This window comes from Heterodontus francisci, chromosome 9, assembly GCF_036365525.1.
Source record: "Heterodontus francisci isolate sHetFra1 chromosome 9, sHetFra1.hap1, whole genome shotgun sequence".
In the NCBI taxonomy this organism is placed as follows: Eukaryota; Metazoa; Chordata; class Chondrichthyes; order Heterodontiformes; family Heterodontidae; genus Heterodontus; species Heterodontus francisci.
Genome location: NC_090379.1, coordinates 114,058,278 through 114,072,249, shown reverse-complemented (window position 1 = coordinate 114,072,249; position 13,972 = coordinate 114,058,278). Strand labels below are relative to the sequence as shown.

At 46.3% G+C, this 13,972-nt stretch overlaps 1 protein-coding gene across 3 annotated transcripts in view; it reads right to left on the bottom strand.

Annotated features, from left to right (window-relative positions):
* nusap1 (nucleolar and spindle associated protein 1) overlaps positions 1–13,000 on the bottom strand; it is a 35,529-nt gene extending 22,529 nt beyond the window's left edge. For 2 of the 3 annotated variants that reach the window (XM_068039712.1, XM_068039714.1), the window contains exon 1: positions 12,876–12,998. In XM_068039712.1, the coding sequence (XP_067895813.1) occupies positions 12,876–12,950 (75 nt within the window). In that variant the 5' untranslated portion in view covers positions 12,951–12,998. Of the gene's footprint in view, positions 1–12,875 lie in introns of all 3 variants that reach the window. The other variant, XM_068039713.1, reaches the window with a different exon arrangement.
* Between the last annotated feature and the right edge of the window lie 972 nt (positions 13,001–13,972).

Genomic DNA, 13,972 nt, shown 5'->3' with positions numbered 1-13,972 from the left:
AAATTTCCCTACAGCTTCCCCTGTTCCAAAGGAGAAAACCCCAGCCTATCCAATCTTTCCATATAACAAATTCTCCATTCCTGGCAATATCATCTCCTCTGTACCCTCTCTAGTGTGACCATATCCTTCCAGTAATGCAGTGACTAGAACTGTGTGCAGTACTCAAGCTGCAGTCCAACTAGTTCTACATAGAACTAGCATAATCTATGCTTTGGACAATAAAGGAAACTATCCCATTTGCCTTCATAACTACCTTATCTACCTGAGCTTCAGGGATCTGTGGACATGCACTCCAAGGTCCCTCTGTTCCTCTATACTTCTCAGTATCCTACTATTTATTGTGTATTTCCTTGCCTTGTTTGCTCTCTTCAAATGTATTACCTCACATTTTTTTTAGATTAGATTAGAGATACAGCACTGAAACAGGCCCTTCGGCCCACCGAGTCTGTGCCGAACATCAACCACCCATTTATACTAATCCTACACTAATCCCATATTCCTACCAAACATCCCCACCTGCCCCTATATTTCCCTACCACCTACCTATACTAGTGACAATTTATAATGGCCAATTTACCTATCAACCTGCAAGTCTTTTGGCTTGTGGGAGGAAACCGGAGCACCCGGAGAAAACCCACGCAGACACAGGGAGAACTTGCAAACTCCACACAGGCAGTACCCGGAATCGAACCCGATTGAATTCCATGGATTGAATTCCATTTCGTACTTTCCTTCCCACCTGATCAGTTCATTGATATTTTCCTGCAGTCTACAGCTTTTTTCATGATCAACCATATGGCAAATTTTCATTATCCACAAACGTCTTAATCACACTCCCTACATTTAAATCTAAATCATTGATTATATAGCACAAACAGCAATGGACCCAATACTGAGCCCTGCGGAACCTCACTGGAAACTGCCTTCCAGTCACAAAAACACCCATTGACACTACCCTTTGCTTCCTGTCAGAGCCAATTTTGGATGCAACGAGCTTTTAATTTTCTGACCAGTCTGCTATGTGGGATCTTGACAAAAGCCTTAAGATTCACGCAGACTGCAAACATGCTACTCTCATTGACTCTCCTTGTTACCTCCTCAAATAAATAAAATTGTTAGTCACACACAACCATCTCTTAACAAATCTGTTGTCCCCTTGTTCAAGAAGGGGAGTAGAGACAGCCCTGGTAATTATAGACCTGTGAGCCTTACTTCGGTTGTGGTTAAAATGTTGGAAAAGGTTATAAGAGATAGGATTTATAATCATCTTGAAAAGAATAAGTTCATTAGAGATAGTCAGCACGGTTTTGTGAAGGGTAGGTCGTGCCTCACAAACCTTATTGAGTTTTTCGAGAAGGTGACCAAACAGGTGGATGAGGGTAAAGCCGTGGATGTGGTGTATATGGATTTCAGTAAGGCGTTTGATAAGGTTCCCCACGGTAGGCTATTGCAGAAAATACGGAAGTATGGGATTGAAGGTGATTTAGATAAGAAATTGGCTAGCTGAAAGAAGACAGAGGGTGGTGGTTGATGGCAAATGTTCATCCTGGAGTTTAGTTACTATGGTGTACCGCAAGGAACTGTTTTGGGGCCACTGCTGTTTGTCATTTTTATAAATGACCTGGATGAGGGTGCAGAAGGGTGGGTTAGTAAATTTGCGGATGACACAAAGGTCGGTGGAGTTGTGGATAGTGCCGAAGGATGTTGTAGGTTACAGAGGGACATAGATAGGCTGCAGAGCTGGGCTGAGAGATGGCAAATGGAGTTTAATGCGGAAAAGTGCGAGGTGATTCACTTTGGAAGGAGTAACAGGAATGCAGAGTACTGAGCTAATTGGAAGATTCTTGGTAGTGTAGATGAGCAGAGAGATCTTGGTGTCCAGGTACATAAATCCCTGAAAGTTGCCACCCAGGTTAATAGGGCTGTTAAGAAGGCATATGGTGTGTTAGCTTTTATTTGTAGGGGGATCGAGTTTCGGAGCCACGAGGTCATGCTGCAGCTGTACAAAACTCTGGTGCGGCCGCACCTGGAGTATTGCGTGCAGTTCTGGTCACCGCATTATAGGAAGGATGTGGAAGCTTTAGAAAGGGTGCAGAGGAGATTTACTAGGATGTTGCCTGGTATGGAGGGAAGGTTTTACGAGGAAAGGCTGAGGGACTTGAGGTTGTTTTCGTTGGAGAGAAGGAGGAGGAGAGGTGACTTAATAGAGACATATAAGATAATCAGAGGGTTAGATAGGGTGGATAGTGAGAGTCTTTTTCCTTGGATGGTGATGGCAAACACGAGGGGACATAGCTTTAAGTTGAGGGGTGATAGATATAGGACAGATGTCAGAGGTAGTTTCTTTACTCAGAGAGTAGTAGGGGCGTGGAACGCCCTGCCTGCAACAGTAGTAGACTCGCCAACTTTAAGGGCATTTAAGTGGTCATTGGATAGACATATGGATGAAAATGGAATAGTGTAGGTCAGATGGTTTCACAGGTCGGCGCAACATCGAGGGCCGAAGGGCCTGTACTGCGCTGTAATGTTCTAAATTCTAAAATTCTAAATTCTAAAATCAATCTGACAGTCTTTGCTTAATCCCTGCCTCTCCAAGAACTTTTTTTCCCAATAATTTGCCCACCACTGAGGTTAGGCTGACTGGACAGTAATTACTCTGACTATGCCTTCCTTCCTCTCTAAATAACAGCACAGCATTAGCAGTCCTCCTGCACTACTCCTGTAGCCAGAGAGGATTGGAACATGATGAAATAAAAACTACTCAGCAGGTCAGGCAGCATTTGCGGAGAGAGAAGCAGAGTTAATGTTTCAGGTCTGTGACCTTTCATCAGAACTAGCAAAGGTTAGAAAAGAATTAGGTTTTAAGCAAATGAAGCGGGGAGGGGTGGTGATGAGAACAAAAGGGAAGGTGTGTGCTAGGGCAGAGGGCAGGAGAGATTAAGTAACAAAGCTGTCATGGGAGAAAGGCAAACAGAGTGTTAATGGTTATGGCGAAAGATAAAGCATTAGTCCAGAGAGAATGTTAATGGCAGAATAAATGAGCAGCTCTGAATACATGAAGAACAGGCACCTGGTCAAAAAATTAAATTTAAAAAAAAGAAAATTAAATAAGGTCAGTTACGCTCTGAAATTGTTGAACTCAAGGTCAAGTCCACAAGGCTGTAGAGTGCCTAAATCGAAAAATGAGGTGCTGCTCCTCGAGCTTGCATTGATGTTAACTGGAACACTGCAGCAGGCCAAGGACAGAAAGGTGGGCATGAGAGCAGGGTGGGGTGTTGAAATGGCAAGCAACCAGAAGCTTGGGGTCATGCTTGCGGACTGAGCGGAAGTGTTCTGCAAAGCGGTCACCCAATCTACGTGTGGTCTCCCTAATGTAGAGAAGACTACATTCTGAGCAGTATATTAAATTGAAAGTAGTACAAGTAAATCGCTGCTTCACCTGGAAGGAGTGTTTGGGGTCTTGGATGGTGAGGAGATAGAAGGTAAAAGGGCAGGTATTACACCTCCTGCGATTGCATGGGAAGATGCCGCAGGAAACGGAAGAGGTGTCGGGAGTGATGGACGAGTGGACCAGGGTGTCACAGAGGGAATGATCCCTTCGGAATGCTGACAGGGGAGGGGAAGGGAAGATGTGTTTGGTGGTGGCATCATGCTGGAGGTGGCGGAAATGGCGGAGGATGATCCCTTGGATGTGGAGGCTGGTGGGGTGGGTGCAGAAGTGGGGCAATAGGTCGGACATGGTTGAGCACCCTGTCGACCACAGTAGGGGGGGGAAAAAGAGATCCTCAGTTGAGGAAAAAGGAAGACATGTCAGAAGCACAATTGTAGAAGGTTGCATCATCAGAACAGATGCTTCAGAGACAGAGAAACTGGGAGAATGGGATGAATCCTTAATGGAAACAGGGTATGAGGAAGTGTAGTCAAGATGGAAAATGATGCTCAGAGCCTCTGCTATTTCTTCCCTTGCCTCATTTAGCAGCATGGGATACATTTCATCCAGGCCTGGTGATTTATCCACACTCAAGGATGCTAAACACTTTCACATTTCTTTCCTCACGATGTTTATTCTATCCAATATTTCACACTCCACCTCCTTAACTACGATGTCTGCTTCGTCCTATGTTTTGTGAAAACGGACACAAAGTATTCATTAAGAACCATGCCCACGTCTTGCGCTGGCACACACAAGTTACCTTTTGGTCTCTAATTGGCCCTACTCTTTCTTTAGTTATTCTCTTGCTCTTTAAGTATTTATAAAACATCTTTGACTTTTACTGCCAATAATTTTCCAGCCCCCACCCACTTCCCCAATTTCCTTTTTAATTTTACCCCTGCACTTTTTATACTCTCCTCAGCATTTTAAAAAAAAATTTGTTTCTGGGATGTGGGCATTGCTGGCTCAGCCAGCATTTATTGCCCTTCCCTAATTGCCCTTGAGAAGGTGGGGGTGAGCTGCCTTCTTGAACCGCTGCAGTCCATTTGGGGTAGGTATACCAACAATGCTGTTAGGAAGGGAGTTCCAGGATTTTGACTCAGCGACAGTGAAGGAACGGCGATAATAGTTCCAAGTTAGGATGGTGTGTGACTTGGAGGGGAACTTGCAGGTGGTGGCGTTCCCATGCATCTGCTGCCCATGTCCTTTTAGGTGGTAGAGGTCATGGGTTTGGAAGGTGCTGTCGAAGGAACCTTGGTGAGTTGCTGCAGTGCATCTCGTAAATGGTACACACTGCTGCCACAGTGCATTGGTGGTGGAGGGAGTGAATGTTGAAGGTGGTGGATAGGGTGCCAAGTGGGCTGCTTTGTCGTGGATGGCGTCGAGCTTCTGGAGTGTTGTTAGAGCCGCACCCATCCAGGCAAGTGCAGAGTATGCCATCACACTCCTGACATGTGCCTTGTAGATGGTGGACAGGCATTGGGGAGACAGGAGGGGAATTACCCGCTGCAACTTTCCCAGTCTCTGACCTGCTCTTGTAGCCACAGCATGTATGTGGCTGGTCCAATTCAGTTTCTGGTCAATGGTAACCCCCAGAATGTCGACAGTGGGGGATTCAGCAATGGTAATGCCATTGAACGTCAAGGGAAGATGGTTAGATTCTCTCCTCTTTGAGATGGTTATTGCCGGGCACTTAAGTGGCAAGTAACATTCATGCCACACATCAGCACAAGCCTGGATGTTGTCCAGGTCTTGCTGCATATGGGCATGGGCTGCTTCAGTATCCGAGGATTCGCGAATGGTGATGAACATCCCCACTTCTGACCTTATGATGGAGGGAAGATCATTGATGAAGCAGCTGAAGATGGTTGTGCCTAGGACACTTGCCTTGAGGAACTCCTGCAGTGCTGTCCTAGGATTGAGATGATTGACCTCCAACAACCATAACCATCTTCCTCTGTGCTACGTATAACTTCAACCAGTGGAGAGTTTTCCCCCTCATTCCCATTGACTCAAGTTTTGTTAGGGCTCCTTGATGCCATACTCGGTCAAATGCTGCCTTGATGTTAAGAGCAGTCACTCTCAACTCATCCCTGGAGTTCAACTCTTTTGTCCATGTTTGGACCAAGACTGTAATGAGGTCAGGAGCTGAATGGCCCTGGCGGAACCAAAACGGAGTGTTACTTAGCAGGTCATTGCTGAGCATGTACCGCTTGATAGCACTGTCGATGACCCCTTCCATCACTTTGCTGATGATCTGGAGAAGACTGATAGGGTGGTAATTGGCCGGGTTGGACTTGTCCTGCTTTTTGTGCACAGGACACACCTAGGCAATTTTCCACATTGCCGGGTAGATGCCAATGTTGTAGCTGTACTGGAACAGCTTGGCTAGGGATGTGGCTAGTTCTGGAGCACAAGTCTTCTGTACTATTGCCAGAAAGTGGTCAGGGCCCATAGCCTTTGCAGTATCCAGTGCCTTAAGCTGTTTCTTGATATCACGTGGAGTGAATCGGATTGGCTGAAGACTGCTATCTGTGATCTGAGGATCTCAGGAGGAGGCCAAGATCGATCAACCACTCAGCACTTCTGGCTGAAGATTGTTACAAATGCTTCAGCCTTGTCTTGTGCACTGATGTGCTGGGCTCCCCCATTGTAGAGGTTGGTGATATTTGTGGAGCCACCTACTCCCGTTAGTTGGTTAATTGTCCACTACAATTCACGACTGGATGTGGCAGGACTGCAGAGGTTTGATTTGATCCATTGGTTGTGGGATCGCTTAGCCCTGTCTATTGCATGCTGCTTCTGCTGTTTGACATGCAAGTACTCATGTGTTGTAGCTTCCCCAGGCTGACACCTCATTTTTAGGTATGCCTGGTGCTGCTCCTGGCATGCTGTCCTGCACTCTTTATTGAACGAGGGTTGGTCCCCTAGCTGGATGGTAATGTTAGAATGGGGAGAATATGCCAGGCCATAAGGTTACAGGTGGCAGTCGAATACAATTCTCCTGCTGCTGCTGATGGCCCACAGTGCCTCATGGATGCCCAGTTTTGATCTGCTAGATCTGTTTGAAATCTATCCCATTTTGCACGGTGGTGGTACCACACAACACAATGGTGGGTATCCTCAATGTGAAGACGAACCTCCTCTCCACAAAGACTGTGCGGTAGTCACTTCACCAATACTGTCATGAACAGATGCATCTGCAACAGGTAGATTGGTGAGGACGGGGTTAAATAGGTTTTTCCCTCTTGGTTCCCTAACCATCTGCCGTAGACCCAGTCTAGCAGGTATGTCCTTTAGGACTCGGCCAGCTCATGTCAGTCTTGGTGCTACCGAGCCACTCGGTGATGGACACTGAAGTCCCCCACCCAGAGTATATTTTGTGCTCTTGCTACCCTCAGTGCTTCTTCCAATTGGTGTTCAACGTGGAGAAGCACTGATTCATCAGCCAAGGGGAGGCGGTAGGTGGCAATCAGCAGGAGGTTTCCTTGTTCATATTTGACTTGATGCCACGAGACTTCATGGGGTCCGGAGTCAATGTTGCGGACTTCCAGGGCAACTCCCTCCCAACTGTATACCACAGTACCACCTCTCCTGGTGGGTCTGTCCTGCCGGTGGGACAGAACATACCCAGGGATGGTGATGTCAGGGACATGGTCTGCAAGGTATGATTCCATGAGTATCACTATGTCAGGCTGTTACTGGACTATTCTGTGGGGCAGCTCTCCCAATTTTGGCACGTGCCCCTAGATGTTAGCCAGGAGGATTTTGCAGGGTCGACAGGGCTGGGTTTGCCGTTGTAGTTTCCAGTGCGTAGGTTGATGCCGGGGGTCCATCCGGTTTCATTGCCTGGCACTTGTGTGGCGCGAATGTTACTTGCCACTCATCAGCCCAAGCCTGAATGTTGTCCAGGTCTTGCTGCATTTGGACATGGGCTGCTTCAGTATCTGAGGAGTCGCAAATGGTGCTGAACACTGCAATCATCATCAAACATCCCCATTTTTGACCTTCTGGTGGAGGGAAGGTCATTGATGAAGCAGCTGAAGATAGTTGGGCCTGGGCCACCATCCTGAGGAACTCCTGCTGTGATGTCCTGTGACTGAAATGAATTGACCAACAATCACAACCATCTTCCTTTGTGCTAGGTATGACTGCAACCAGCAGAGATTTCCCTGCACACCACCCCCACCCTCCCAATTCCCATTGACTCGAGTTTTGCTTGGGGTCCTTGATGCCATACTTGGTGTTATGACCAGGTGAGAAAGAGGTCCAGGGTTCCCTTTCAGCCTTCACCTGGTCTTAATGTAACAGTGTTTAATTTTAAACAGACCGGTGTTTTTAGCTCCCCTTGGTGAATCCTTGCTCACCGCTTTCCAATTATAAGGCAAAGAAACCAGCACAAACAGGCTTTCTTAGGTTTAAAGAAGAAAGGTTGAAATTTATTCAACTCAAACTCTAATTCGGTTGACGCCTATGGATACACGACATGGCCACGCTAGCATGCATACGTGATACATGAGCAGAAGAAATAAAGTGGAAAAGTTTGAGGCAATATCTGAAGAGTTCTTGTTATGGGTCTTTGAGAGTCCTTGCTTTTCATTGGGGCCCAGTTTTCTTCTTAAACCTTGTTCGCTGTAGGAGACTTTCCTCTCTTGGGGTTCATGTGTCTTCACTGGATTCAGAGGCTTGTGAGAAAGAGATGGGAGCAGGCAGACAGGAGAGGCTGTGGCGAGCCAGCCAGGAGAGATCTTCTCAGTCCAGGAGCATTCAAGCTTTTCTGACCAAACTGTTTGTACAAATTCAAAAAACTCAGGTTGCCCAGCAGGTTAGTCATGTGACTAACTGGTTTGGCCATGTCTGTTTGTGTATTCGGTCATCTTGGCAGTCAACCTGGAATGCGAGCTCCCCCACCTTCAGCGTCTGGTGATCAAAAGTCCATTGTGGGTTGAATGTGTCAGGGAATGGCTGCTTTGTCCTTCCAAACACTGTCTCTTAACATGCAAATGTATTTTCCAGCCACGGCTGATCTGTTTAACAAGTCCTTTCTTCACTCCAGTAACAGTTTAAAATCAATGTTCATGACAAAATTAACGTGCCTCATTCTTGGCAGGTGGGGGCCTAGCATGACGTCAGTCAAATGCTGCCTTGATGTCAGGACAGTCACTCTCACCTCACCTCTGGAGTTCAGCTCTTCTGACCATGTTTGGATCAATGTAATGAGGTCAGGAGCTGAGTGGCCCTGGCGGAACCCAAACTGAGTGCCACTGTGCAGATTATTGCGGAGTAAATGCCACTTGATAGCACTGTTGACAACCCTTTCCATCACTTTGCTGATGATTGAGAGTAGGCTGATGGGGTGGTAATTGGCCGGGTTGGACTTGTTCTGCTTTTCCTGCACAAGTCATACCTGGACAATTTTCCATATTGCTTGGTAGATGCCAGTGTTGTAGCTGTACTGGAACAGCGCGGCCAGATGCACAGCTAGTTCTGGAGCACAAGTCTTCAGTACTATTGCTGGAATGTCGTCAGGGCCCATAGGCTTTGCAGTATCCAGTGCCTTCTGCAGTTTCTTGATATCACGTGGAGTGAATTGGATTGGCTGAAAACTGGCATCCATGATGCTGGGGACCTCAGGTGGAGGCCGAGATGGATCATCCACTCAGCACTTCTGACTGAAGATGGATGCTCATGCTTCAGCCTTGTCTTTTGCAGTGATGTGTTGTTTAATTGTCTACCACCATTCATGACTGGATGTGGCAGGACTGCAGAGCTTAGATCAGATCTGTTGGTTGTGCGATCGCTTAGGTCTGTCTATTGCGTGCTGCTTTCACTGTTTGGTGTGCAAGTAATCCAGTGTTATAGCTTCACCTGGCTGACACTTCATTTTTTTTTTTTAGGTATGCCTGGTGCTCTGCACTCTTCATTGAACCAGGTTTGCTGCCCTGGCTCGATGGTAATGGTAGAGTAGGAGGATATACTGGGCCATGAGGTTAAAGATTGTGGTTGAATACAATTCTGCTGCTGCTGATGGCCCACAGCACCTCATGGATGCCAAGTTCTGAGTTGCTAGATCTGTTCGCAATCTATCCCATCTAGCACAGTGGTAGTGCCATACAACACGATGGTTATCCTCAACGTGAAGAAAGGACTTCACCTCCACAAGGACTGTGGGGTGGTCACTCCGACCATTACTGTCTTGAACAGATGCATCTGCGACAGGTAGATGGGCGAGGACAAGGTCAAGTAGGTTTTTCCCTTTTGCTGGTTCCCTCACCACCTGCCATAGACCCAGACTAGTAGCTATGTCCTTTAGGATTCAGCCAGCTCAGTCAGTAGTGGTGCTACCGAGCCACTCTTGGTGATGGACATTGAAGTCCCCCACCGAGATTACATTCTGTGTCCTTGCCACTCTCAGCGCTTCTTCCAATTGGTGTTCAACATGGAGAAGTACTGATTCATCAGCCGAAGGGAGAGTGGTAGGTGGTAATCAGCAGGAAGTTTCTTTGCCCGTTTGACCTAATGCCATTAGACTTCATGGGGTCCAGAGTCAATGTTGCAGACTTCCAGGGCAACTCCCTCCCAAGTGTATACCACTGTACTGGTGGGACAGGACATACCCAGGGATGGTGATGGTGGTGTCTGGGACATTGGCTGTAAGGTATGATTCCATGAGTATGACTATGTCAAGCTATGGCTTGACTAGTCTGTGGGACAGCTCTCCCAATTTTGGCACAAGCCCCCAGATGTTAGTAAGTAGGACTTTGCAGGGTCGACAAGGCTAGGTTTGCCATGGTCATTTCAGGTGCCTAGATTGATGCCGGGTAGTCCATCCAGTTTCATTCCTTTTCTCAGACCTTGTAGCAGTTTGATACAACTGAGTGGCTTGCTAGGCCATTTCAGAGGGCATTTTAAAAGTCAACAACATTGCTGCAGGTCTGGAGTAGCATGTAGGCCAGACCAGGTAAGGACAGCAGACTTCCGTCCGTAAAGGACATCAGCGAACCAGATGGGTTTTCACAGCAATCTACAATGGTTTCATGATCACCATTAGACTAGATTTTAATTCCAGATTTATTATTTGAATTCAAATTTCACCATCTGCGTGGTGGGGTTCAAACCCATATCCCCAGAGCAATAGCCTGGGACTCTGGGTTGCTAGTTTAGTGACATTACCAATGCACCACCACCTCCCCAACCTGTCATAGACAGTGTCATAGAGTGATACAGCACTGAAACAGGCCCTTCGGCCCAACTGAGTCTGTGCCAACCATCAACCACCCATTTATACTAATCCTATATTAATCCCATATTCCCTACCACATCCCCACCTTCCCTCAATTCTCCTACCACCTACCTACACTAGGGCCATTTTATAATGGCCAATTTACCTATCAACCTGCAAGTCTTTGGCTGTGGGAGGAAACCGGAGCACCCGGCGGAAACCCACATGGTCAAAGGGAGAACTTGCAAACTCTGCACAGGCAATACCTAGAACTGAACTCGGGTTGCTGGAGCTGTGAGGCTGTGTTGCTAACCACTGCGCCACTGTGCCACCCAAAGCCTGTCAAATCTTCCAATCCATCTCGGCTGCAGTTCGGCCTGATTGGGCCCCACTGCTCACTCGAAGCTTTCTGGTAATGGTATTGATTTTTCCATGTTTCTGTTCTGTTTTCTTATGCTGCAAAAGTCATTTTTACCACTGCCACCATGTACTATCTTGTCAGTGTGCTATTAGTATTGAATGAGGAGAGTAGACTTTGGGTTAAAGTAACAGGAATTTATTTACAGGGGTCTTCTTACTAGGGTATCTACATGCACACTGAACAGCACTAGGTAGACACATCACATCCCATTCTGTGATGGTGCTTAAGAACTCTGATGAAAGGTCACGGACCTGAAACGTTAACTCTGCTTCTTATTTATTTTTATTTAGAGATACAGCACTGAAACAGGCCCTTCGGCCCACTGAGTCTGTGCCGACCATCAACAACCCATTTATACTAATCCTACACTAATCCCATATTCCTACCATATCCCCACCTGTCCCTATATTCCCCTACTACCTACCTATACTAGGGGCAATTTATAATGGCCAACTTACCTATCAACCTGCAAGTCTTTGGTGGCAAGTCTTTCTCTCTCCACCTATGCTGCCAGACCTGCTGAGTATTTCCAGCACTTTTTGTTTTTATTTCAGCTACTGTGCATATGCATTGCATCATTAATACAATACAAAATTAATCTTAAAGTGCTGGCTATTTCTTCCCTTCATCCTGAAACTTAAATATATCATTTGCAAAGGTGCCGAACCAAACAAATGCACTATTACTTGTGTCTGCGGCTTTAAATGGAAACAATTTCATGTTAGATTTCTAGACGAAGAACACTCGCTCTTAGAAAACGGCTTTACCACGAGATTTGCTTTCACTACAAAACCTGCCTATGTTAAACAACAGAAGAATAACTCCAATACCATGCTAAACTCAGTCTTTTTTTCTGTACACAGATTCTTTGATTATTTATTGACCTTACACAGACCCATCAATTTTAAAGTTAGATTTTTCTTAAAGTTTCATAGATACAGCTTAAATTACAACAGAAATTTAGATCGAATTGGATTACTAGCTGTTAAACCTATAAAACGCGGTTTCCATAAGATCTTTTCTCGGTGTCAAATACACTAACCTAAATCGGCCATATGGTTACTTGCAGCTACGGTGTGGTGTTCCTCCACTGAAATCCTATCATTCTAAACACCCATACTAAAGGAAATGCCATGTTTATTGGGCTCCCTTTGAGCCAGTCAGGCGCTATAATAACGGACTACTTTGGATCTGACTGACTATGGGGGGGGGGGGACAAACATATTTGTATTTCTGGCAACCCTAAACTACAGTAAGCTGCTCATCACACTGAGATGTAAATAATTGGTTTACAGGAACACGCACTTCAGTTTAAGTATCATCACCGGATCACAACATACATTACATTGTCACCAAGATTGTTGGCATATTGGTACCAATAACACTGCAACAAAATTGGTGTTATTGTAGCAGATTTTTACTTTAACACAACTACTTCAACTCCCTACACCTGTCACTCCAGACACAGCTTGGAGGAGGGGGGCGGGGAAAGGTTTTCAACCCCTAATATCACAAGCTAACCAGGACACAATGAAATCGCAGTGACAATACACCCATTTGTGTATATTCATATATAGCAAAAAGGAAGCGTTTAAACAAGTTCTTCCCACTTCTAGTGCTTGTGATCAGCGCAACATCAATATTAGCAACCTCAGTATAAATGATACAGCCACCCCACCACGCCGCTCCCCGACAGTGCAAGCGGCAGCTTCTCCCGCAACTCAACTCCCCGGAGGACCTGGCCCAGGCCGGCCGGTGCCCCTCTCTCCCCAGGCGGGTGACCACTCTGCCTCGCTCACCTTCAGGTTGGCCTTCAGTCCATACTGCTTGGCGACTCGCTGCAGCTCGCTGTACCTCAAACCCTCCAACTCCATCTCCGCTCCGCTCAGCGCTCCTGCCCACCGCCCTCTAACGGTCACCGTGCCAGTTTGAATCTTCCCTCCCAGCAACCCCATTGGCTGAAAGGAAAGCGCGCCAGCCACCGTCAAAACAATCGAATTCCACAACTGCATTTCTATTGGTTATCGAACTCCGTTATCATCGCCCCCTCTCGGTATCACAACCAATGAAAGCGTAAAGCTCCATGGCGGTCCTACGTTGAGTGACACCCACTGTGTCCAATCATTCTGATTCACTAGAATTGGTCTTCACTATTGAGGATCCAAGTCACATCCCAGTATTAGCTGTTAGTCAGGAAATGGAAGGGAGTGAGGAACTGAAGAAAATTACAACCACCAGGGAAGTGGTTCTGAACAAATTGTTGGAGCGAAATGGTTGCTAAATTTTCTGATGACACAAAAATCGGTAGGAAAGCAGGTTGTGAAGAGGACACAAGGGGGCTACAAAGGAATATAGATAGGTTAAGTGAGTGGGCAAAGACCTGGCAAATGTGTGAAAGTGTGAAATTGTCCACTTTGGCAGGAAGAATAAAAAAGCATATTATCTAAATGGTGAGAGATTGCAGAGATCTGACATGCAGAGAGATCTGGGTGTCCTAGTGCATGAATTACAAAAGGTTAGTATGCAGGTACAGCACGTAATTAGGAAAGCTAATAGAATGTTATTGTTTATCGCGAGGGGAATTGAATACAAAAGTAGGAAGGTTATGCTTCAGCTGTAGAGGGCATTGGTGAGACCACATCTGGAGTACTGTGTCCAGTACTGGTCTCCTTATTTAAAGAAGGATGTGAATGCGTTGGAATCAGTGCAGAGAAGGTTTACTAGACTTAATACCTGAAATGGGCGGGCTGTCTTATGAGGAAAGATTGGCCAGGCTGGGCTTGAATCCACTGGAATTTCGAAGAGTAAGAGGCGACTTGATTGAAACATATAAGATCCTGAGGGAAAAAAAAACAAGAAATGCTGGAATCACTCAGCAGGTCTGGCAGCATCTGTG